The 26,494-nt window shown below is 40.7% G+C and overlaps 1 protein-coding gene across 10 annotated transcripts in view; it reads right to left on the bottom strand.

Annotated features, from left to right (window-relative positions):
- kiaa1109 (KIAA1109 ortholog) overlaps nt 1–26,095 on the bottom strand; it is a 91,177-nt gene extending 65,082 nt beyond the window's left edge. For all 10 annotated transcript variants that reach the window (XM_028566582.1, XM_028566583.1, XM_028566586.1 and 7 more), the window contains exons 1-24: nt 25,952–26,095; nt 23,119–23,251; nt 19,858–19,974; nt 18,409–18,487; nt 18,249–18,313; nt 17,579–17,753; nt 17,197–17,278; nt 14,375–14,568; nt 13,230–13,309; nt 12,272–12,422; nt 10,546–10,702; nt 10,188–10,266; nt 8,865–8,956; nt 8,559–8,676; nt 7,357–7,512; nt 6,599–6,696; nt 6,200–6,384; nt 4,655–4,761; nt 4,225–4,457; nt 2,902–3,120; nt 2,284–2,421; nt 1,412–1,588; nt 935–1,063; nt 221–340 (exon numbers count right to left, since the gene is read on the bottom strand). In XM_028566582.1, coding sequence (XP_028422383.1) covers nt 221–340; nt 935–1,063; nt 1,412–1,588; nt 2,284–2,421; nt 2,902–3,120; nt 4,225–4,457; nt 4,655–4,761; nt 6,200–6,384; nt 6,599–6,696; nt 7,357–7,512; nt 8,559–8,676; nt 8,865–8,956; nt 10,188–10,266; nt 10,546–10,702; nt 12,272–12,422; nt 13,230–13,309; nt 14,375–14,568; nt 17,197–17,278; nt 17,579–17,753; nt 18,249–18,313; nt 18,409–18,487; nt 19,858–19,974; nt 23,119–23,221 — 3,054 coding nt within the window. In that variant the 5' untranslated portion in view covers nt 23,222–23,251; nt 25,952–26,095. The remainder of the gene's footprint in view (nt 1–220; nt 341–934; nt 1,064–1,411; nt 1,589–2,283; nt 2,422–2,901; nt 3,121–4,224; nt 4,458–4,654; nt 4,762–6,199; nt 6,385–6,598; nt 6,697–7,356; nt 7,513–8,558; nt 8,677–8,864; nt 8,957–10,187; nt 10,267–10,545; nt 10,703–12,271; nt 12,423–13,229; nt 13,310–14,374; nt 14,569–17,196; nt 17,279–17,578; nt 17,754–18,248; nt 18,314–18,408; nt 18,488–19,857; nt 19,975–23,118; nt 23,252–25,951) is intronic.
- Nucleotides 26,096–26,494: the final 399 nt, after the last annotated feature.

Raw genomic sequence — 26,494 nt, 5'->3', positions numbered from 1 at the left:
GGCAGTACCCAGGAGGTGAACTGGCACCTCTCCAGCTACCAGTCCACACTGCGTACTTCGGTCCGTACAGGGACTTCAACCTGTGACCCTACGGACTGAGCTACTGCCACCCCAAGGCATTGCTGAAGACGGTCTAGTACCAAAACGTTGCCTGCTATTAAACTTTATAATTTTTGCAAGCTAGACAGTGTGCAGGAGTTTCTCAGTTGGTGCCAATTACCTTGATGTTGGCAGCACAGCCATGCTCCACTACGAAGAGGTCAACTCCATCCATGGCCAGTCGGGTCATGGTGTACTTCAGCTCCTCTGATGTGCGACAGTGACCCGGCAGGCAGCTCAGCTGAAAGACAACCATCATTTAGGAGCAGAAACTTTTAATTCCGTCTGGCTGTGCTTTATATACCGCTGCATAGCCTGTAGCCACAGCTGCGTGGTTGTCTGAAACTAATGAGGGTCTCCCAGGCAGAGTTTTTAAAAATATCCTTGTTAGTATTCACATACAAACAAGACAGTTTGTGAAACAGACTTGTTTTCTCTCAAAGTTACTTCGCACATCATGGTGTTGTGTATGCATGTCGTGCATGGTTGCTGTACATCAATAGCCTTGTGTTAGAATTCGTTGTCACAGGCAGTTCCTCCAGCTGTGTAAAAGTGTGCTTTCTGAGTCATGCATCATTAGACAAAAGGTTCACAGCGGTCTCCTTTTATTATTGGCTGCTATTTGCACATTTTCCGGACAGTTCTGAGCAACAGTCAAATCTCCCCAAAAATGAGCCATAATGAGCTAATGTAATAGCTTCCAGCGTGACGTTCAGACACACACGTCTGCCATCTAGTTCAAACCGATGCTCGACAGCTACAGCGGATAAAAGGGAAAACGTGATAAATGAGGCTCAGACTGTGCAGCATTTCATCGTTTACTGCCTGTTTGTACCTTGGCATCGCAGATGCGACGGTCAAGGCCGTGCTGGCAGATGACAGAGGGCTTGGGTTGTTCTAGCTGGAACTCTCGGGAAACCCCGTGGAAAAGGAAGTTCTCACCCCACTCTATCATACTGGCCACCTAATAATCACAGACACACACACACAGACACATTAGTACTCCAAAACAACCAATAGATACATTTAGTGCTAGGGCAAATGAATACAAAAACATACATACTGATACAGTCATTGCGGGGGTGGACAAACTACAAGGAAAACATGTTTTGAAAAATACTTTACAACAGTCACACATACTCCCACTTAGTTGACCTAAAGATCTATGATGTAATCATAATCTAAGGTTGCACATATTCATCCCTACCGCATGCCAAATCTCACACACACACACAGAGAGAGAGAGAGAGAGAGAGAGAGAGAGAGAGAGAGAGAGAGAGAGAGAGAGAGAGAGAGAGACACACACACACACCTGTGGAAGAGTGACCCTGCCGGTGAGCCCCCCAGCCTGCATGTCGATGAGCCAGGCGTACTCCAGCGTGTCAGTGCCCACTGGGAGGCCCTGAGCGGAGAACATAGCATGGGCCCTCATCTGCAGGCCAGACAGACTCAGGTGGCCGTCCCTCAACACCCCGTCCGCTGTGGGACGCTGTGGAAAAAAGAACGGATTCAAACACACAAATATTTTTTTATCTAACATAACATCTCTACCTTGTAAGTGTGGGTAAACCCACAGAAACTGAACATAGCAATCTTCAGCTAAAAAAAAAGAGTTTCATTCCACAACATCCCTGCATGTGCCACAAAAAAGAGCTTGCTATCTCATTGGAGGAGAGAGATGAGGGCCACACATTCTTTGTCAGGGATTAGGGAAAGATATTTACCCCGAGCTATAAATAGGATCCAACTCATGGCTAAAGCTTAGAAATTCGGTGTGGTTATACAATATGCAGGTGCTTATGCAAAGATGTGGCTGGTGAAAACATTATGCAACTCCAACCTGAAACGCTTTATTCAGGGTATTTTGTAAGGATTGAGTCACGCCTTCAGATGAAAAAAATTGCTGTTTGTGCATTCATTGTTTTCGCACATGAGATGTGCCACATAGTTTAAGTTTGTATTACTGTTCCTTTTTTAAATTAAAATGATGAATGTAGGGGTCAACCTGTCACTTTTACCCCGAGAATAATTCTGTGAGCTTTTATGTGCTTTTGGACACACAGACAAAAAAAAAAAAGCAATTTTCCTTCAGATAAAAGTCTAAATCTAGGCAATGACTGCACTAGAATGCAGCCAAAATAAGCAGCACATCCCATCAGGCGCACGTGTGGTTGTGTTTCTGACCTGGTAGTTGTCACTGATGAAGATGTGAATGGGAGACAGGAGCAGCTGAAGCATAGTCTCTTTGTAACCCTTCTTCATCTCAAAACACAGCCGCTCCAAGAAGCCGGATGGACCTTCGGGACCCTCACTGCTGCAGTGCTGGCGGCCCCGAGAAAGGGAGAAAACATGTGGACTCATGCATCGAGGTTGGTTTTCGTAAACATAAACGCACATCAACTCAAAAAGCATGGCTGGCAGTTATAAATCAAAAAATACTTCCTTGCAAGCCAGGAAACAAATGCCGGTGAATAAACATATATTTACACATTTTACTTGAAATGTTCACAATGTATTATTCATTTGTTTTCTCATATGCGCTCTTTTTTTTTTATAACTTGCCTACAGCATCTTGATTTTTCATCTATTTCTATACATGAAACTTACGATTCATTTTCTTTTATTTACTGCTGCATGTCTTGCGTGCATTTATATAGTGCACATTTCCATTGACTTTTATTATAAGTTTCATAATCTTTGATCATAGCCCATTTGCTATACTACACTAATCTCTCTCCCATGCTCTTTTTCTTTTTTAAAACCAAACCATTCAAACAAACTATTGGCAGTCTCCAGTTTTACCATTGGCAGTCGACCGTGGACTTTGTAGAGGTTGATGAGCACGGTGATGTCCCAGGGGCGCAGGTCCAAGGGGTGGAGGTTTGAGTTGTCCTTCTGTCCCCTGTCCTCCATCCCCAGAGGAGACCAACCGAGGCCCGAGGAGGTGGAGGTGGACAACACGGGGCTGGATACTGCCTCCTCAAAGTCTGTGTACATGTCGTCCTCACCAAAATAGTTTTCCTGTGGGAACAGATGGAAGGGAGGTTAGAGGGGTCTTTAATGCTTTGTTAGTCTAGATTAGAGATGCACCGATTACAAGTTTCTAGGCCAATTCCCATTTTTCATTGAGTTTAAACTGCCGATACCGAATTTAGCCGATTTCTTTAATAGAACATTTTGCATAGAAGGTAGACATTTTTTTTGAACAAATAATCAATCGCTATAAAACAGAACTATATAAATATAGTGCATATTGCAAACTTGTTATCTTCTTGACACACGCTGAAGAATTTCCAAACAGCTGACATGTTGCAGGTTAAGGTTCCCTACATGTGCGTTCCATGTGCACGTGTGATGCTGATGTTGCGCGATGTTAATCACCTGCTAGCTAAGGTGCACGTGGCTGTTAATTCGATATAATTGGCAATTGTTGAACGCCCTTACTCATGTTTGTATTTTATGTGCATTATTTACATGCTACAGTAGTTCCACTGCTTTGAGATAATGTAATTAATAGTGGGTTTATTGTTATTATTTGCAAGCCTATATATAATTCCTATGCATTGTGTATGGTAGCCTTTACAGTGTTATTTATTTACAGCATTTGACCGGAATAAAATCGGCATATGTCTGATCACGTGAAAATCGGCCAATTCCAGCCGGTCAATCGGTTTTCGCTCTTTTCGGCCGGATGACCGTTACCTTACTTCTTTGTGTCGGAATTCTAAATTCTGCTCGATTTATGAGGACTATGGTTAACTGTTGCGCGACTAAAACAACTTTTGAACGTACACGTACAAAACAAGTTCCTTCCTGAGGCTATTTTGCATGGCACTGTGGCTCTTCCCTGTGCCAGCCCATGACGATTGTGATTGGTTTAAAGAATTGGCAATTAACCAGAGCATTTTTTTTTTTTCCTATCCAGGAATGCTGTGTGGACAAGCCAGACCCTCCTCCGCAGCTCTGTGCAGGAAGGTCTGGCGAAGCGAGACTAATGCGTCGTAGACTTCGAATTCTTCATTTCACCAATTCTTTCCTGATGCTTTCATTATTATCCAAAATATGCATCCACACTATTAAAATCCAGAATTTTGTTATTAGAGACTGACTCAAGGACTTTCGTACCTTGATGGAGATCAGTGCTCGGAGCAAAGGCCCATAGAGGATGATTTGAGAATTTGGGGACACATCCATCTCCACGTGAAGTCTGTCGGGGGGGAGCTCTGTGGGGTCAGCGGGCATCCGGCTATGGGCAGCTGAAGCAGACGTGGAGGTGTAGCGCGGCGGGGCGTTGTGGTGTACCGAGGTGTGCTCCGGGGGACGCAGAGCTGACAGAATGGATTCCTCCATCTCAGACACTTTAAAAAACACAGACCACAGGCAAGTTACGCAACATTATGTAAAACAGCTCGGTAAGACTGAAGTAACCTGACTGAGGGAAGATTTTAAACATGGTTACATTTTCTTACACAGTTCACAATAATTCGGTCATGGTTGGCTTTAGAACAAAGGACAAAGAATTACAATTACAATGACACTAAAGCGGTGAGCTTACACGACTGTTTGAGTTGCTCATCAGCCTTCTGGGGATAAATGGGGTGCCAGGTGTAGTCAATGATGAGCAAGAAGTTGGGTACACTCCAGCAATCCACCCAGCCAGCTCTGATGGAAGGAAGAAAAACACACACTCAGTACACAGTCATTATTGAGAGTTTATCATCATTTCAAGTGGATTTTCCAGTACATTGTTCGCTTTATGAACCGTTCAATTCAAGGACATACAGTAGAGGCAAGAGACAGCAAATGGGTCACGCCTGATTTCTCTGCAGCACAGAGCGCACCGGTCCAGAGAGATATTGATCGTAACCTCCCAGGGGGTAAGAAGGTCTCTCCTAGTACTACATGAGTATAGTCTGGCTCTGGGTTTTTCCATTATAAATGATCGGAATGTTGAGCTATCATGAACAGTGCATGTGCTAACCAACTAGCAAAGGTTCTCGAGCATCTCCCTGGCCTTTAGGTTGGTGCTTATAATGTGAAAACAGATCCTGCTTTGCAACATTCTCCAAAAGGGATGTTGGCCAATCAGAAGCCTAAAAAACCCGCAATCACTGTAAGGCTACTTGGCTGCAAAGGTGCATCGATCACTTCAAAGCCAATTCTGACGCCTCTGTTTCTCAATAAAGTAGAAGAGTAAGTGCACATTTATGTGTAAAAAAAAAAAAAAAAAAAAAAGTCCTGTTAGCAAGTAGATAACGGCGCACACTCTGACCTTACAAGCCAAAAACTCTTTGTTTTCCCTGTCTACATGACAACACTGAAAACTGAATGTCTGAAAATCTTCACCCAGGAAGGAGTCTTCCAAAAAATCAGTTTTCAGTGACCTAAAACGCAGTTTTTGTGTGTACAAAAGGCCAAAACACATAGAATGAGCTACATTTAAAAAAAGACCTGTGTACGTGTGGACTAGGCCTTAGATGGATACAGAATAGTTGACCCAAAAAAGCCTAATTAAACAGGCTATTGCATCTCACTTAAAATAAAGCGAGGCAGCAACTATTGAACAATGCAAAGCATAAAAAGGTATGAGGTACATTTTCTTTTAATCTTTAGTGCGTTACTTTTTTTTTATACTAATGAACGTCCGTTACACTCAAACCATTGCCAAATGAGTTCATACAAAGCTAATTAAGACCATCAGCTCCACACAAAACTCTCTGTATTTAGAAATTGTTTTCCTCCGGTGACTTCGCGCGCAGAAACTCAAGATAAAGATAATGACCTCTTCTGAAGAGTCCATTAGGTTTTTTTTTTTAATCCTCCATGTCCTCCTTGGCTACTAGCAACTGTGTGGGGGCGCTTGCACGATTACGAAAGGCTGAACAGTGGTGTTGTCATTACTTTTATCATTAATTCCTCATGGGGGCGACAGAAACTACGCACTATAGCTTTAAATTACCACCTACTACCTTGACAACATTTATTTTCTACCCAAGTATTGATGTTAGTCAGCAATATGATGATGAGTCATCCTGCTCTTTGCTAACACACTCGCTTTTTGCCCACAACTAGAGAGAAATAATTCCCAGCTTTAACTCACTCTGCGTGGGTGATGTTCCTCCAGCGGGACTTGGTGGGTTTGGGAGGGGGAGCACTTTGGTTTTCCCCTGGCATGAACATGTCTGGGGGGAGCTTGACGTTCTGGTAGTCTTTGGCCAGGGTGAGGAGGGGGTAGCGGCTTGGGTGGCACTCTGGCAGGGACAATCGCATATCTGTATCCTCTGCCTGAGGAGGACAAAGCATATATACGTGCATGCACCCACACATATTCATAGTTGCTGTCAAAGAATTCACATTTATGGGCACATAGAAATACACTTTATGTGCAGTCATACTTCTGTAGAAACATTTTCCAGACAGAAACAAATCTTTACAATTACACTCAAATAAAGGACTTTTGTTTTTGACACAAATCATATTCACTTAAAGCGTGACTCACGTTCAAGCTGAAGCGGGTACGGCAGGTGGTTGGAACAAACTCGTTGAAAGGCAAAGTGAACTCTATAGTGAGCGTCTCGCCGCAGGCTGCAAGGTACACTGTGGAAGATCAATAATGCAATTGATTAGTCTGCCCTGGTCTGGGATTAAGTGGAGTATGTACTGTGTATACAATATATCATGACTTAATAGAGACAACATATTCAGTCATGGACATCAGCTTCCAGTGTTTAAGAGGCATTACGTTATTGATTGATTATTGATGGCCTTCCATGGCTGGATTTCGATTTTCTTAAATTTTTTTAGCCTTAGTGCTAACGCTAAACTCATATATAACAGTAGGCCTATTTGTTATTGCATTTTTGTATTTATTTTTAATGTATTCTTATTATATTTTTATTACAAAATGATTATAAACCTGTAAATTTAATGTGATTTTTTTTTTATGTAACTTCATTCTTAACAGCAAATATTATTTATTTCAGTTAGGAATAAATTGTGTACTTTACTTCAGAATAGGTAGATAAAAATGTCATGTCTATGTGAATGGCTTGTTAGATAAAATTGCTGTAAATGTAAGAAGTGCAAAAATCTGTGGCGTTTTCACACCTTTGTCATATTTACTTTAATGTGTTTACGGTATAACGTGTAAAAAATATTAAAAGATATCAAATACGTTTTTTACATAATTTAGCTTTACCCAATACAGTTTTGTACTGCTTCTATGGTTATTTGCATCTAGAAGAGCATCTTTCTTACCATTCTCCTGCTGCTTGGTGGAACAATCAACCCAGTTGTGCTGGTTTGCCGCCCAAATCATCTCAAACTGGTGGAAAAGGATCTTGAACTTCCAGGAATAGGGCACAAAAGAGTAGATGTCTGGGGCACTGTCACTCGCCCAGTCCTGGATCAAATCTAAAAAGAAAGAAGGAAGAGTGATGAAGTGAAAAAAATTGAAACTTTTCCTTTTAGTTTTTATACATTTCACTATTAAAATGCTAAGCGCTAAATGTTGCACAAGATGTCCTATCATTGGTTAAAGGGTAACTACCGTTTCTTTCAACCTGGACCCTATTTTTCCTATGTTTTTGTGTCTAAGTGACTGATGGTAACAACAATCTTTGACATTGGTCCAGTATTAAGCAAGATCGCTGCAGTGGCAAAACAAGCTATAATGTAAGTTAATAGGGCAGTTGTCCTGCTTGTATTTACCTTCACAAAAGTGCTCTTTTTGCCGCTGACCGGCTCAGTATCTGACAACATTATGGAAAGCATCCCTTCAGAGATAGACCTTTAAAACCTCTTTGAGACCTTTCTGTTTAACCACAAACAGCTCCGAAGTCGCTAGCGCTAAACCCACCAGATTCCATTTAAAAAAAAAAAAAAATGCTTTTACCGTGTATAGAGCCAGCATATTTTCATATGTAAATCGGTAAACTATGTATTTATTTCAACCAAAACTAGAGTTGTGATGGTTGGAAAAGTGGAAAGACGACCCAAAACGGCTTTAAATAGTTTTATTTTGTTTCTGTCAACTTTGAATGAAGTGTATTTTACGATGCTAAAATTACTTTTTATTTACATGGAGTCTGGTGGGTTTAGCGAACGCAATTTCACAGATGTTTTAATGTTTTAAAAAAGGATCTTACTCTTTAACAGAAAGGTCAACCTCCTCAGAAATCCTTTCCATATGTTGTCAGACACTTAGAATATTAATATGAACCTGTCAGCAGCAAAACAAGCACTTTTGTGAAGGTAAATACAAGCTGTACAATTACCCTATTAACTTACATTGTAGCTTGTTTCGCCGCTGCAGACTGCAGCGATCTTGCTTAATACTGGACCAATGTCAAAGATTGTCGTTACCATCAGTTACTTCGACACAAAAACAGGAAAAATAGGGTCCAGGTTGAAAAAAAACCCGGTAGTTACCCTTTAAGTCTGTTTGTTGCAGGACTCACCGGTGAAGAAGTTTTTCTGGGCGTAGATGAAGTGGTAGGTGGCCTTGTACACCTCAATCTCACACTGCCATGACTGAGGCATGTTCCACACCCGAGGGTAGCCGGCTATGACGTGAAACTGAAATATAGGCAGAGGCAGGACACGATTTTTTACTTGTGGCAGAGCACTATGTATTAATGCACGTTCGACAACGCATTTGCTCAGCTTTCCCTTGCATCTAAAGTCGATGGAGAAGTAACAATTTTTCAAATTTCTCTCCAAAGTGTTGAACTGAAAAGCTTCTTGTATAATTGCCTGCTACGTACAGCCAGCATCTCCGCTTCCAGGAGAGTCCTATACTGCATGCTGCTGGTGGTGTCCACATGAAGCAACTGGCCTTTAATGGTAGGAGAGTAGCCTGAGGGCAGAGGAGACAGACAGGAAAGCAGGGCCCATCAATTCTCAAAACCCAAAGCTAGGGCCAAGTTCTTGCAAATAACGTCATTTACCAGCAAAAACTTGAAAAGCTACTTATGTTAACTGCATTTCTGGAGACAGAGGAGAGCATTGACTGATGACTGACACAATATTATCTGCTCAGTGTGATAAATTATTACACATTCCTCACATCTATCAGAGTTGAGAATGTCAATGTTCCCCCGAGGTCAGTTGTTTTATTCTGGATATGGCTTCAAATCTAATTCCTGATGGTTTTACTTGATCTTTTATTCTGTATTACTGTATAATGGGGAGGGGAACATCACGATTACATTTCAGCTCACTTGACCCATGAGGTGTGGCGAGTGTTAAACAAACATACTCAATGGAGTCTCATGTAGAAGAGTTTACTGACTTTACGTGTGTGCATGGTTTTACAGCAAATCAAGAGCAATGGAGAACTAGAGAAAGTAATTTCCCCCAGGCTACAGTTCACAGCAATAGTAGGTCAATGTGATCTTGTCCACTTGATGATGTCTTGTACTTCTTTTGGTCTCGTGCCAATTTTGACATGGGCTTTCCTCAGTCTCTGCCAATACTGGATGTTTTCAATGTCATTTACACAGGACATGACATAATTTAAGTGGATCCTTTATGTGGATAACATGTAACTGTAAAAATACAATCATTAGTCAAAACCATATGCTCTATATAACTGGGGTTAGAAAAATATCGTACAGAGCTCCTGCATTGTTAGTATTAATTTGTACGTGCAAACACAGTCACTAACGAGTCTCTGTTTTGGTCTCAGTCTTGAGCAGGGCTATTTACTTTAGTCTTGATTTTGAATTTGACTCAAGCCCTCTCTGATCTTCGAACTGATTTATACTGAGGTATTCCTGACTATGGCCATGCCTACGTACTGACCTACTGTAAATGTGAAAATGTAGCCCTCTGTGTTGCTGAGGGCTTAGCGTGGATCAACTCAAGTACATTTCCAGGTGAGTGCCTGACATCCGGCACGTGGCTCAATAACTAAATGGAAACTGCAAGTTTTGATTTTTTTTTTTTTTTTTTTTTTTTAAATCATCAATTCTCATTTTACAAGCCTTTTTGACATTGTCCTAAGTAGGAGTTCATCCTTACATTTGATAAAGCTTCTTATCATGTCTGTTGTCATTAGTAAGAGCAACAGATTTTAACACACTTACCGTTCTCTCCTACAGTCATGGGGATGTTGACTTCCAGGTAAGAGCCAGCACCTACATTCACATGGATGGCATTGGTTTCCTAGTAACAGGGATGAAGAGCATGGGGGGTGAGAGAGCAGTAGAATAGTCGTACATGCTGTCAAATTATTAATGATGGGTGCTTTACTGCCTTGACACTAGAACGGCCAGACACTTTAGGGGTACCAATTTCAATAGATAACGTACGACGAGACATGAAATAAAGACAAGCAGGAGCAGCAGGGAGAGAAAAAAAGATCACGGAGGTTGGCAAGAAAGAAAGAAAGAAAGAAAGAAGAAGACACAAAGAGAGAAGAAAGCACACAAGAGCAAGAGTCACCCTGTTTTTGGTAAAAAGCAGATCGATGGTGGCGTCAGCAATGATGTTCATGCGGAGCTCGAAGGCCTGGATCTGCCTGGGTTTCCCTGGCTGGGCAACCTCGGTCACTTTCATGGCCTGGTAGTCAGCCGGAAGGAAGAACTTCCACAGACAGTCCCTGAGGAAATTGAGAGTTTGCATAAATCCAAGACCTTGTACATAAAGCCCAAATCTAAAGCCTTTAAAGTACCTTTACCTTGCACCCGGCTCAGCACAGCGCAAAGCCCGATGCAAGTGTCTTTGTTAGTTTAAGACCGACGCAGTTGTCAATTTCCCTTCCAGCACCCGCGTCGTTTAAACAGCAAATGCACCTGCGGCCATCTGTGCGCCCATGAGCGTGCTGGTCTTACAGGGGGAGGTGTGTTCAGGTGAATTCTTGGCGTATTGCTATCTTAAGGCAGCGGGAAGTGATCGCACCATTGACCAACAAAAACCTGGTCTAAAGTCAATAGCGCAGCATTTCATTGTTGTTTTAACAGCGCATTAGTAAAATGTGCCTAGGCTCATGCACAGCGCATGCACACTATGCTTGTTACACACACACACACAAACATGCAAAAGATTACATATAAAAATATTACGGTGCAAATCTGCCATCATAATAGCAATGCAGGTAGAAATGTGCCTGATTTTTAAAGGGTCTGCAAGATGACACTGATTGGTTTATTGCATGTTACGCCCAAAACACACCTATGATTACTGAAGACCCTAAGTACAACCATTTTGAACCATGCGCCTGGCGCACAAACCCTTTTATCCGGCATTAAACTAGCAAATGTCGATTTGTGCACGCCCTAAACGAACCTGCGCCAGGCACTTCACGCCGTGCACTTAGATCGTTAAAATAGGGCCCTGAGTCTCACTTGACCAGAACAACACTCATCTTAAATCTATGACATTTGCATCTGTATTGATATGCTTTTTAAGTACCTACTAAAGATACAAAATAAAAAAAAAAATAGTGCCATGTTTTCCTACTAAGTTTCATTAACAAATTGTACCATTGCAAGTAAATTGGCCTGAGGTTAACTGGCATGTCGCCTGTCACTCAAAAGGAGAGGTTCTGTAATGGTGCAGTTTTGTACTCATCTGTGTTTTAAAGCGCCCATGTTATGCTCATTTTCAGGTTCATAACTGTATTTTAAGGTTGTACCAGAATAGGTTTACATGGTTTAATTTTCAAAAAACACCATATTTGTTGTACTGCACAGTTCTCTCTCACTGCTGCAGATCTTCTTTTCACCTGGTCTCTGTTTTAATTACAGAGTGATACCTCTTTTCATCTTCTTCTTCACTACTATCTTTGATTGCACTCGCACATGCTCAGTAGCTCAGATGTAGAGCATGTCAGCTAGCTAACTCTAGAGACAGTAAAATAAAGCCTGTTTCTCCAACTTTGGTCAGTTACAAGGCAGGATTAGCTGGGAGACTTCTAAATGAGGGCGCACATGTAAGTACAGTAGTTCTTTTGTAGATTATGGTGAACTTGTGTGTGTTGTAGCAGTGCTTTGCTATTGAGAACGACATAGCATGCTAGCGTTAGCTAATCCCAGAAAAAGTGATTTTTTTCATAATATGGGCACTTTAATACTTGCTAAGATGTCAATCACATTATACCAATTCTCAACAAACGCCACTTTTTATGCAATAAGCACTGAACTGTGCTGAGATTTACGATCTTACTAACCTCTGACGATCCGCCCAAGGGCCGTAGTTGAAGTCAGTTCCTTTTCCACAGACAATGTCCAGACCCCAACATGGAGGCAGGTCCTGAAGCTTATCGTCCTCACTGCACGTCTCCGCCTCCTCCCCACCCTCCTGCTCCACAGGCACCAGCCCTGTACACAGACACAGACACACACACACACAGACACAGATTAGCCTAATTATGGAGGGTGTAAACTGCCAAAATCTAAAATAAATAAATGACTCGATAAATAAATTAATATGCCAATAAAGGTGCCAAAAATAATTTTAAATAAATGTAGCCATTAAGTAATTGATAAAATGTGACGTAAGTTGAACTTTGTTTTAATTTGCTTCTTTATTTATTCACCTTTGTATTTATAAATTACCCTATTTATTTATTCAATTAAATTTTTTCCTCTTTATTTAATAATTTTAAAATTAATTTAAATGTTTGGAATGTATATATTTATGTAATTATGTATGTATGTTTTTATTTGCTGTATGTATTATTGTCCTGTTGCCCCCTCCCCACGCAACTTATTTATTTTTGTATTATTTTCTTCATACATTTCTTTATGCATTCCTTCATCATTATGCAAATGCCACTCAGTGTGTGTCATGTTTTTTTCTGCATAGATCGACTATACATGCCTTGCTCTCAAACTTCACTAAATAGCGTCGTCCTCCATATTAGATGACTCGGTCTCTGACAACGTATACTAAACATAAACACAACAATCTTGAAACTATAATACTACTGCTCCTTGATAATCAACTAGCTAACGTCCATTGGTCATGCTTACTGTATATTTTACTGCAAGCACTAAAGTGTGCAGGGTTGTTCGATAGCAAAATATAGTATGTCCCACTTAAAAACTATTTTGCTTTTTTTTGGTATTGTCGCAACATGTTGGTTACCATTTTTAGATTTTGTGCGTGTGCATGCATGAGCATACCGGGTTCATCCTGGTAATAGTAGATGTCAACATCGTTTGACTGCATGACCACAAAGCCTTCTCCCATCAGTCTGGGAGGTCTAGAAGAGAAATTCACAAGGTCACAGTTTAACAGCAAAGTACAGTTTTATGTACAGGTTAAGAACAAATAGGGTCACAGCAGGTTAAACAGCAATTAGATATTCAGTCCACATTGAAGCTTGATTCTGGCACGAAGAGGCAATTTCATAAATGCAGTGGCATTCCGCTTAGATATTTTTGCTTCATCTCACTAGACATTCCAACAAAGCTTTTAGACACGTCAAGGACTGTTAGAGGTTGAAATCACTGATGGCTTTTTTCCCCAGAGGCTACAGCTGCCAAGTTTATATTGAAAGTGACTTCTTAATCACAGAAGATAAACGTAATGTTACTCTCCATGTCGTTTCATTCAGCTGAAGTGTAGATAATGGTTTGTGGTATCCCTGCTTTTAATGCAATACAGTTAAAGCTTCCAAGTTACAAACAAAAAAAAGGGAACATTCTGCCTACATTTTTGGTATCAGAATTATCAATTGCCAAATTTTGATTTACACATCCTTTATTCTATATCCAATAGCTTATACTTAAAAAAAAAAAAAAAAAAAAAAGCTTTAGCTCCCGTACTCCGCAAACTAAAAGCAGAGTCAGCCATTAAATACAGTAAACTTACTTGAATGTTTTAAGCAAAGAAACTCATTCATTCAAATAAAACTATTTATTTGGAATGAATTCCTTGCACAAAACGCATTTTTTTTATTTTGTGCAAACAAGCAGAGAAATATAGAGCGAGTCCTCTGCTTGTTAAGATTCACATCACACACATTGCAGGATAAAAAAAAGGAAGAAACAGAGAGAGCAGTGCACAGAATTATAGATATTTTGACATTATTTTTTTAGGCAAGAGTATTATCTCAAAACAGTTTTGGTACTGACAACAAGTGTCAGTCTGCTACATTATTCAATCTCTATGGTATTACTTTCATATGAATGTTACCCTTGAATTTAAACAGCAACGCCTCTGAAACTACCAGCCTTTGAAAATGGGATTTTACAGCGATTAAATTAAATGAACAAAATTAAGTCAAATGTTGATGTTTCTTCATCAGTAAGTGACTTGGACTTACTCATCATTCTGCATGCCAAGGTAGCGTGGACTGGGAACCAGCATGACGCGCACATTCTCCAGCGAGCCTTTGACAATGTGCATGTACTGGTCCAGGTGGCTGGATGGAGGCTTGGTGGTGTATGTCAGGAAGGCATCCTCAAAGTTCACACACAGAGTTTGGGGGAGGTGGTGGTTCCCAAATGCCAAACGACCCTACAGGAGAGCAAACGTACATGCAATAAAGGCTTCAACACTTAAGAGGTTATTTTTTATTCATCACTTCTCTTCCTCAACAGGGGCCTGCGGCTGCCCACTGCATTTAAAAAGGACAATTGCAACGCAAAATGAACCTAGGTTCCACATGTGTGTACCGAGTCAAATGTTCTCTGGGATCTGTTTTCATGCTAATCGAATGCGTCTCTCGCTTTAAACAAGCTACCGCAAAGCAGTGGTTAGCTGCTAACGCTAGCTTTTGGGGCAGATGGTAAATCGCTATTTTAGATGACTAACAAGGCTAAAAATAGCACCACACTTCAACGGTAGCATAATGAGGGTCCCTACATGTCACGTGCCTACACGTCATTTTGCGCCGGAATTGTCCTTTAACCCATCCTATACATGGGAGCAGAGAACAGCCAGTGTTTCCTCTATGTTGATTGGCAAGTGGCGGTACGCCACGGTTAGATTTCTCCCGCCACAGTATCAGAAATGTACAAAAAGCCGTCTATCAGCAGTGATCGTTAGAAAGCACGTCCAAGAATAGCGCGGACACGCGCTTCACAACGCGAGTGGGCACACGTCCCACTCGGAGAAAAGGGAGAAAGAAAAAAGAGACAGGCTGTCCGGAGGACCCGGTTGAGATGGCATGTGTGCATCCTTGAGAACTGTAAGTCGTATAACTTATATTGTCAGTTCATTTAAGCCTGTATTAGTCCATAGTGCTTGTACATTTTTAGTTTCACCTTCACCTGCTAGCTAAATTGCACGTGGCTGTTGATTCTATACAACGCCCTTGATATCATATCATGGCATAGTAGGCTAAACTGTGATTATTTCATACATTCATGTCCCGAAACATATTGGGGGAAATTCATTCAACATAATTCACAGCCAAATAACAATTAAAAGTTTGTTATTTGAACATTTATAACCTAACCTAACCCAGGGACGGCGCCAGGATTCCAGTTTTGGATGGGCCAGACCAATTGTGGGTGGGCCTTAAATTAAAAAACGTTATCAAATCCCTGTTTAACCTAATACAAATGACTAATATAAGCTAATATACTGTTATATTATATATATTATATGTGCTTACATAATAAAGACTGTAATAGCTTGATGCTCTTTAAATATGTTGTTGCATTGTAAAAAGTTTCGGTGCAAAGGACGGACCTATCCGCGATCGCTCTCCTTGGTTCTGCCCAAAAGAAGAGCGCTTTGGAATCTTAAGGTTACGACCGTAACCCCGGTTCTCTGATAGCATGAGTGAGGTATCTCACATATGGGTACGCCTCCCCGCGTATCCCTCAGAAGCACTTTCTCACTACGCCAGCTATGATTGGCTGGCCACATCTGACGCAAGACGCACAAGGGGCGGTCCTCTATATAATCCACAGCCCGTGCGTCTTACCGTCTTACAGCGCTGTTCGGACCGGGCGCCGCTTCCCTTTTTTTCCTCCATAAACTCCGCTCTCAGCTACTTTGCCAGTTGCTGCATGAACTTCCTCCGGGAGGGACATTTTACAGCTGGTGCACTCCTTGGAGAGGATGTGTGCAATGATTCCAGCCAGTTGTAGCATGTATAAAGTTATATGAACACGTAGACAGCTACCCGCCATCTATGTGTACTGCGCCTTTCACAGAGTGAGCGCCCGGTGCTTTCCTTCTGATTCAGAACAGAGTCCATCCACGCCGTAGCCTACGTTACCGACTCTGGCTTTGCCTTTGGGCCCATCGGTGATGCCCACACTTGTTACTCAAGATTTACGTTTCTCTGACAGAGACTATGATTATTACTAAGCAACCAAGATGCATCTTCAACCACGCCAAAGATTAAAAACAAAACCGCGAAAAAATGGCCAAAATAGGTAAAAGTGATTGTATTTTCTTTGCCTTTTGTGTAATGTAGGCTATATAAAAACAATTTTAAATAAAAATACAGACTCTTTTAGGAAAAGTCAGGTACCAGCAGGATTGTATTTTTTTTATTTAGCAAAGTTATTACACATATAAATTTCAAAAAGTCCTGGCCATTCTAGTGTTAAAGAACAGGCCACAGGGGGACCATCTAGCAGCATGTACTGTATGCTACTCAGCATTAATGGGCCACCTCTTTCTGAATTCCCCTATAGCCGAGCCTTGGAGTTATTTTTGCAAAAGACAAGATAAATCAAATGCACACAGCAAGGCTGCAAACTTTGCCACTGAGGCAAATACGCAATTAGTTTCAATATGAATGATTTCATACTATAGCCTACTTTGGGTTTTGGTTTCCCTATGAATAATGTCTTGTAAAATTCATTTTGTAGACCTACAGTTCCTCAAAAATACAGTTCAATCAAAACAAAATGAAAATATGCCTCATGTGTGAATATCTTCAGTTCCATTTAATACCTAAAAAATACATACATTTGGCGGCGGGGCGCGGGACTGGGAGGGGTCTGTCCCCACTGCTAAAATGAACCCTAAAGGAAACACTGGACACATTTTGTTTCTCTGTGTATGGTCAGAAATGACAATGAAGGCACCTTTAACCTTCAATAATGCTCTTGAAGCGATTTCAAAAAAGGGGAATTATGCTTCCTTTCGTAGACCTTGTTGCTGGATTAGCGAGGTACTTACAGTGCTGATGTTTACTTTGACGACAGGAATGAGGGAGCGCCAGGATGACGTGTGGTCTGGACTCTCTGCTTTGATGTTCACACTTTAATGGGAAGCCAGAAGACATTCAGTCTTACAACAATTCAATAGTGCTACAATTCCAGTCAGCACAATTCATTTGGCCGTCAGCGGGAAATGAGAACAGCTCTTATCTGTACCGACACTTCCAATGCGTTTGGTGTCAAACAGATTAAAAATGTGCATTTGTGCAGCTTTTTCAGGCTGCTTGTCATCCAACCTCCATTCATCAATCATCTATGAATTGGATGCTTTTTTTTGCACTTTTGTTTACCACAAACACTAAATACAAGGAAAAGCTGCTGGATGAGGGCCTTGGTCGTACCTTTCTAGGGTCTTGTTTCTGTCCTCTCGTCCCTTCTCGTCATCTTTTTTGGGTGTTATGAGTGTGGGGTCCAGTCCAAAGGTCTCCTGCAGTCGGGCGTAGAGGTCGGTGCGGTTGTAGACGTGAAACTCAAAGCCGTTGACTGTCATGTAAAGCCTGGTCTCTGCCTTGGGGTCTGGTGACAAGGGACACAGAGGAAACTCAGAAGTTATGTTGATGTTTCCTTCCATAACTGGTTCATTTGAGGTGGGAGGTAAAAAAAAAAAATACAAATTTATGAGATAGATAGATAGATAGATAGATAGATAAATTAATTTGATAATTATGATGTAGGGAATAAATAAAGATAAAGGAAATAACTTTAAATCTAAGGAAAGCTCAATAAAGCTGCATTTATTCAAGTATCAGGCTAATGATAAACTCTTAACTTAGCTCCTCTGTCTGGGCGCCCGGATAGCTCAGTTGGTAGAGCAGGCACCCATATATAGAGGTTTACTCCTCAACACAGTGGGCCCGGGTTCAATTCCAACCTGTGGCCCTTTGCTGCATGTCATCCCCCTCTCTCCCCCCTTTAATTTCTTTAGCTGTCCTGTCAATAAAGGCCTAAACATGCCCAAAAAAATAATCTTGAGAACTTTGCTCCTCTGTCAACAAATATCCCTCTACTCACCATGCTGTTTCTGTTTTGGGTTATACATTTTCCACCAACGAAATATGAGGAAGCCATCCTGTATCCTGTAACACAGAAAAACTAAATCAATCAGCAAACAAGCTATAAGATCATAGAGGAACAGAGGGGGAAGCACACAATGCAGCACCGGTCAGGTTACCTGATAGACATGTCTTGGTTGATGTAGTAGACATCTCTGAACATGACTTTACCCGACAGCACAGAGAAGGAGAAGGAGCCTGTGGGGGGGGGTTCAGACACAAAAAGTGCACGTTATATTTCCATAAATAACAGTGCAGAGTATTTATAGTAAAGTTATGATTACAATTTCCAAAAGCAAGTGTAAAGTGGTTTGGATTTGATCGCAGTGCTGTGAATTCAAGCCAACAAAGAAGCTAATTAAAACAAAGATGTAATTAGATGGTTGTGTGAGCCCTGGTATGAATAAAAACAGTCTGGGATAATAAATCACCTTGTCTCTCTTCTCACCCTGGAAAAAATTATCTTAATTAGGATCTAACTGTACAACAAATAGGTCAGAAACTGTCACTTAGCAATACTTGGCAGCGTTTTCATTATGTCTTTCCTTTTTAATTTGATCAAGAGATTTCTTTTTAAACAGGGCATCTGTGGACAGGATTTTTTTTATTTTATTTTTCGAACGGCGGGAAAAACCCTGTTTTCAAAAATAACGGTGTACTGGGCCTCAGCTCCTCCCACATGACGCTTGTTTTGGTCAGCGTCTCCCTGTAATCTCTGCAGGAATTTTGACTCAACTCAGGCCTGCCGTTGAGACGCACCTTCAGGCCTGTTTAAACCTGCTTAACACATTATAAACTGTGTCTGGAAGGTACACTGAAAACTGTGCCGTTTGTTATGAAGGCTTGCTCTTCTTCGGTTTATTTCCAAACTTTTTGTGCCCTTACATGTTTGTGTGTGTGTGTAAATGCTACCCCTAGACAGAGAAATTAACTCTTTAGAACTTAAGTTTGAATCAATAAATAAAAAAAAATAATTAAAAATAGATGAGGGGGCAACAAGGGTGACTGCACACTGTGTAGCGACACATGTTGGCAAAGAGACGTTACCTCATTAAATTTGAATGCTGCTTTGGTAATCGTTCTTGCACGTCCCATTTACCCATAGCCAGTTAGCTGCAGGTGCCTGTCAACACACTCTGCTGTGAATTTGTTAATTCACTGAAAAATTTCAAACATGTCTCATTACAAAGTAAGCATCACTTCGACGTGCTCAGGCGTTTTGTTTGGTTCATTTTGGGACTGTACGGTACTTAGGGTTGTATTACAGAGCGGATGATTCTGACAAGGTATCTTGATGTTTTTGGGAGAAACTAATCACAACGAAGTGGCTGAGAGTTACACTGGGATTTATGGCCTTGAGGTGCTTTATGAAATAAGTTCTTATGTAGAGAAATTCAATCTGGCGTTGGTTGCAGTTTGCTACTCAGACTCTATGGTGATAATCACTGAGAGAAGCCGGCTCATCATGAAATATTCAGCAGACTGAGTGAACGCCTTGAACTGAAAAGCTTTGGCAGCGTTCCTCCTCCCTATTCATCACTGTGTGATAGAGTTCCTGACGAACACACCAATATGAATGTAGCCATCTTTGTAGAGTCGGTTGATGATGAGGGTGAGGATGAGGCCGATGTTGCGGGAGTTGTAATACGTTAAATAGATGATCCATCCACAGGACAGAATGGTGGCTGAAAGACAACAACACAACATGGTCAGATTTGTTAATACGAGGAATTATACAATGAGACAATAAAAAGTACAACTACAGTTTTTTTGTGATGCTCTGAATAGTTTGTTTACGCCAGCAGTGTTTGTGAACCTGACAGGGAAGTAGGCCTTTACTTTTAAATATGATCACTAAGTCTGGTTTCGCCTCTGTTAAACCTACATTGTATAATTTTTGGAGTTGATTCTTAGCAAAAAAAAAAAAAACTTTGCTCTTTCACAAATATGTGCTCATTCATGTGTAATGACTTCCACCAACTAATCAAAGTATTCTCCTAAGTGTAGAATCTGACATTCAGAATCATTCAGAATACATACGAGCGACTCGCTCGAATGACAGCAGCCATGTAGCGCCTCAGTCATTAAAATACATTAGCCAAAGAGGCACATACAGTACCTCCGCATTTCCCCCTCTTACACCTAATGGTGAGATTACTCGCCATGGAAGGGAAAAAGAGAATTAAAAACGGCAACGCGAAAGGCAAAGCAACAAGACCAAAGTTAATATTGGAGGGGCTAGAACAGCTGCGTGTAAACAATGGAGAGAGCTAATTTTGGGTTCGGCCACCGTAGGAGGAAGAGCTAGAAAGTAATATTCACTTGGTTGTCGTATACAATTTCACCGCTAGATGGGAGAAAGTCTTACACAATGTAGCTTTAAGTCAAACTTTCCAATTATGCGTGTGAATTACCTTGTCGTTTATAAAGGTCAACAAACCGTGATTGGTCCTTTGAATACAACCTACCAGATGCTACTTTTCCTGACGTGACAAAGGCCCCTTAGCACAGAGAAAAGACTGCAGCATTACAGTCGTAGTCACACCAGTCCAATACATTTGGAAACTCATGTGTTTATGATTCTTTAAAAAAAGGTAAAAAGCAATGCAGAAGGAATTAATGTAGTAAACTACTTATTATTTCATAGCTGGGCTGACAGCTGGGTTTTACCTCTGCACCTAAGGTTTTGTTTGATATCTTTTTCCCTAAAGAGTTTTTTTTCATCCTGAAGATGTTACAAAGAAAGCAGCAGCTTCATTCTGGGTGACATCCCATATCTTTGTTCAAACGAGAGCTGCACCTGGACTGAACAATAAGTGGAAGCTGTCATTTGTCATACTTGAATGGAATTGAATCACAAACAAAACGCTCACAGTCAGCTGGATTAAAGCATTTAAAGCAAATACTAATTAAATCCCTTCCTAAAGTGAGATTTTAAACACATTGGGGAATATTACAGACTTTTATCATACTTTATATGATGCAGCTCATTGTTAAAAAACATCATTTATTTACCACCATTAGGGCTGCACAATTAATCGAATTTTAATCACGATCACGATTTTGGCTTCCCACGATCAAATTTGCGTGATCGAGCGATATTGAAAATGCGTCAGAGAACGCTCATTATCAAAGTTTTTGCAAAGCCACTCTAGCGCTCCATAAACCACTCTCTGATCACGTGCCTCTGTGAGCCAATCAGAGTTGTTCCCTGCACCGCGCAGCTTAGTTTCTAGATGTGGACCGTCACAGAGGACAGAGGAGTAACGGGAGGAAAATTCCACAACGGGTAGCAGTCGGTCATTATAAGCCGGTCACAATGTTTACCAGTTTACCAGTAAACGCAACATTATGTCCCGTATGTTTTGTTTTTCAGACAACAGCAGTGACTATAGTGCCAGTTTGTGTCTGTTAGCTCATAGCTTTAGCAGCAGACTGTTGGACATACATTCACACTACACCGTTTAGCTGTCGGCTTTTTAGCTGTGTTTAATCCAGTTACTACTGTGGCTAACAGTAGGCTAACGTTACCTGCTGTGTAACGTGTTATTAGTGTTTACTGTAGCTAACGCTACCTGCTGTATAACGTGTTATTAGTGTTTACTAGCGTGACATGCAGCAATGTTTATGTTGCCCCTAACGTGGGTTTCGTAGCATCAGAGCGCAACGCAGACATGTAAGTGGCAGTGTAATGAGCCAATGAAATCCGTGTTGCTATTTCGTCAGGTAGATACCATACGGCAAACCTGCATGTATGGAAAGCGGTCGCACAACAGCTGAAATGGCATACTCCTTCACAGTATCCTTCAATAAAGGAGGAATTTAGCACAATATGGATGTAAAAGCAGTTATAATTGGCCTATGTGACAATAAAATTTGTTTTGGTTAAATCAACAAATAATCGTGATAATTAATCGTGATCTCAATATTGATCAAAATAATCGTGATTATCATTTTGGCCATAATCGTGCAGCCCTAACCACCATGGGCACATATGTCAACAGAACGTATTATAAACTGACAGAGAGAATTTCTCATGCCACCATATCATCAAAATCGTCCTTATAACTTGCCAAATGAACCACTATCATGCCCTCAATATTGAATTATGTCTTAGATAATGAGTATGAAGGCCTAAGAAGGTAAATTATGTCAGACACTTATTTAAAGTCAGTAAGACTGAAATAATACCATCACTCCTCAGAATAGTCAGTATTTGTACCTGGCAGGAAAGCACGTTACCAAACTATATTTAATAAATAAGGGAACAAAATCAAAGTAGTAAAAATGTTGCACAATAATTTAAACCACAGGAAGTGATGGCACATCTTCCACGAAACTGCTATCCATCCATCGTCGTCCGCTTAACCGGGGTCGGGTCGGAGGGGCAGCGGCTCCAGCAGGGGACCTCAAACTTCCCTTTCCCGAGCAACATTAACCAGCTCTTCTCATTAACCAGAGATATCATCCCTCCATCTAGTCCTGGGTCTTCCCCGAGGCCTCCTCCCAGCTGGACGTGCCTGAAACAACTCCCTAGGGAGGCGCCCAGGGGCCATCCTTACCAGATGCCCGAATCACCTCAACTGGCTCCTTTCGACACAAAGGAGCAGCGGCTCTACTCCGAGCTCCTCAAGGATGACTGAGCTTCTCACCCTATCTCTAAGGGAGACGCCAGCCACCCTCCTGAGGAAACCCATTTTGGTCGCTTGTACCCATGAAACTGCTAAGCCACTAAAATACAATTTGATCCAGTGCTGCTGACAGGTCTGCACTTTACATATCACACAAAAAAAATATCCATTGATCTGTAGATTTTTTCCCCCACTCACCGACGAGGAGCCAGATGAAGTTCGAGTTGTGCTTGGTAAGAAAGTCATCCAGGTCCCCCAAGCTGGGAAAAGTGCTTTCATTGTTTTTGGGATGCCCATCCATGGCTACAGGCTCTCAGTCGGATACCTAAAGCTAGAATCAAATCAAATATCAGATAACCGTCCATGTCACCGCAACATTAGCAAGACATTAGCACCACGGCAAAGAAAGCCAAAGAGACAACGTTTACAAGAACATGCCTTTGAAACAGTTTAATGCATCAATGGGTGCAACATACGCATATGACAGGAGACAGAAAATCTCTCAATTAATTTCTAAATCAAAATGATGGTAGATACAAGACATACAGATAAAAAGACATGGGGAAATAATCAAATTGTAATAATGATACCAATTTACACCTATTTTTACCACAAAACTGAAAAGTATTTAACTATAAAATTAGACAATTCTATAAAAAAATAATGAAATCAATTATTTAAAGTAGAAATGCAAAATTTAAGCAATTTATTTTAGCTTACAAAATACCAAATGTAAGCTTTTCAAATCAAATTTTTTATTTTAACAAATGGCATGAGCTTTATTTGCTGCAAAATACATGCAAAAGTTAAGGTAATTAGGATATTACTATACCATTAGAAAAATTCTAAATTAAATAAACAAGTAAATCATTTAAATAAAACAAAATAATACATGTCACCAACTGGTGCTCCCACTCTGCCAGTAATGATTCTATAAATGTTGAGACTAAGTAGAAGAAGGAAATGGGCTGCCCCAATCTCCTGACGACAGACTTAGGTCTTGCTGTTTTCATATTTTAGATATAAAGCAAAAAGATCCTGTCTACATGGTCAGGTATTAGTTATATCAACAATCTGTTACAGGTCTCACTATGTCTTCTATTGGTCCAGCCCCTGCCTTTAACAGTAGGCCATTTGGATGTGTGTGTGTGTAACACCACACATGACCATTATTATCTATACTACCTACTTTACATGCTTGAGGACATAAGCTTTGATTTGTGATGTGGACTTCTACAGGGGGGAGGGAAGTGATGTGTGGCTACAAGTGTACGCTGTAATCCCAGTCAGCACATGCTTACGAGGACTTAAAAGCTTGAATACTGTTATGCACACAAACAGTCACACAAACAGTCACAGACACCTTAAATGATGTTGGCTGTAAAACCACTGACATGTAGCCAAACAGTGCACCTTTTAGAGTAAAAATAATTTAATGAAAGATCTAGATCTCACAGGAGACTTGACCTGCCAGATGCTAATCCAATTCTGGCTGTTGGGTCTGTTTGTTTACTATGTCAAATTAATCAGGAGGCAAATGCTCATTTGGGTGTTCAACTTTACTTAAAAGTTACTACAGTGGTTTGTTTTCATTTTTTAAATCACAAGCACAATTGCGTTACAATGTGTGTATCTCTACATGTACACTACCACCTAACTGTCATTCAGTCCATCTGAATGGATGACAGCACAGATATTCCTGTAAAGCAGAGTATGCTGCCATCCCAGAAAGATCTGTGTTGTCAGTGACTCATCACAGGTACCTGTAACCTGAGTGTTTTCAGTTTTGGTTTAAGCAGTGGCTTAGGTACAGCGAGGAGAGTAATTCTGTCAGCTAAAGCAACTACCTCTCCATATTCTGCTACCGAGCTTTTTTTAAGTTATCGACTCATCCAAAAGGACACTAGCAGACCAAATACAACATTATCAACAAAACTACTGTTTTGGGAAGTACCTGTTTATATAACAGGGGAAACAGGGCTGAGGGAAACATAAATCTTAACAGTCACTGTTGGATTACTTGTGCTTCTTAAGAGTGAATACAAAAATCTATTTAACTAGGGAGTCTGGCAAGCACCGCACAAGAATGACATTACTTGATCACTAACCATTTCACAGGTACACTAACTACCAAGACATTTACTGATGCTGCTTTCAGTACACCCATGTTCAAAACAACATAGAACTAAATGGATGGACTAGAAATAAATACCAGTCTGTAGCAAAGATGTCTGGCAGATTTGATCCTGCTCACCTCGCCAAACTTAACTGAAAATCTGGCCAGTCATTTAAATCTGACATTACTGAGCTGATAAACAAAATGCTCGCCTTGTTGAATATTAACCTAAATGAATAAGACCTTTTTCGGCACTGGAGACGCGTATAGGTACACAGGTGACCCACAAAGCAAGCACAACAAATTAAACATTTCTTTCAAATAACTTTCGGTTCGGTTTGGGTGGTGACGTGGTGTGTGTTGCTTGATGTTAAACAAGACGATGAGGATGACAAGAGAAAAGAGAACAATAGCTAGTTAACTTATTGAGGATACTTGACTGTCTTTTATCTTTGTTTACATATTGAACTGGTAGGGTTTTCATCGACACGATTTTCTATCTTGCTATAACGCGGTGTGTTTCTTTATCAGCATATGACCTTATACCGATTGCTAAACAAAACAATTCACCTGACTTCAGATGTAATAACAATACACCTAGCTAGCTAATCCCAGGTCTTTTCTGAGCATTATCCTCAGCACTAGCAACATAAACGAACTGTTGCCTAACGTGTTACACTTAACTGTTCTTGGCGTTTGTAACGTTACTACAAGAGGCTGCTGACCCGTCCAGTGCAGTTAGCCAGCCTGCCTGTTGGCCAATGACGCTTTAGCTCGTGGATAATGCCGTTATTAGCGCTTAATATCATAACGTTAGCACTGAGATAAGCTAGCAAGCTAATGACAGCAGGCCGCGCCCTGGAACTTCTCTTTTTTTAAACTGTAAAAACAAGTCACTTGGTGACTGTAAAATACCTTAATGTCCCCAATAAAGCATGTGGTTTCATCTTTGCTCCAGTTATTCAGGAGTTGCTGTCCTTTTGTCGTGTCAGACGTGGGTATAGCTAGCATCCTCTGTTGAATATTTACCTGGCAGGCGGCCAGTTAACATCTCTTCCTGTTCTGTCGAGAGTAGTCACATAGCTAGTTAATTGACCAATAGGAAAAAAGGCAAGTCAGAAGCTGACCAATCAGAGGAAAGCGTGAGCGGGGCCACACGCAGTTGACAGACAGTTCTATCTACCAACCAACATGAATGTTTTTAAAGTATTGGGATTTGGCAGTGCTGTTTTGTTGAATCCGCAGCAGGCTCAACAGGATTCAGACGTTTTTAATTCTATGTTTATTAAGTGTAATAACCAATAACAACAGCATTATAAAAATGGAAACAAAAAAGAGTGTTTAAGCCTAATACAATTAAACTATACACACATTAAAATGTCAACAAGTTAATTTCTTTTATATTATTTATATAATAAATAATGTTTGGAATATATAAGAATACACTTTTTTAACAGT

This window comes from Perca flavescens, chromosome 20, assembly GCF_004354835.1.
Source record: "Perca flavescens isolate YP-PL-M2 chromosome 20, PFLA_1.0, whole genome shotgun sequence".
Lineage (NCBI taxonomy): Eukaryota > Metazoa > Chordata > Actinopteri > Perciformes > Percidae > Perca > Perca flavescens.
The sequence above is the reverse complement of the archived record's forward strand: the minus strand, read 5'-3'. Positions and strand labels throughout refer to the sequence as shown.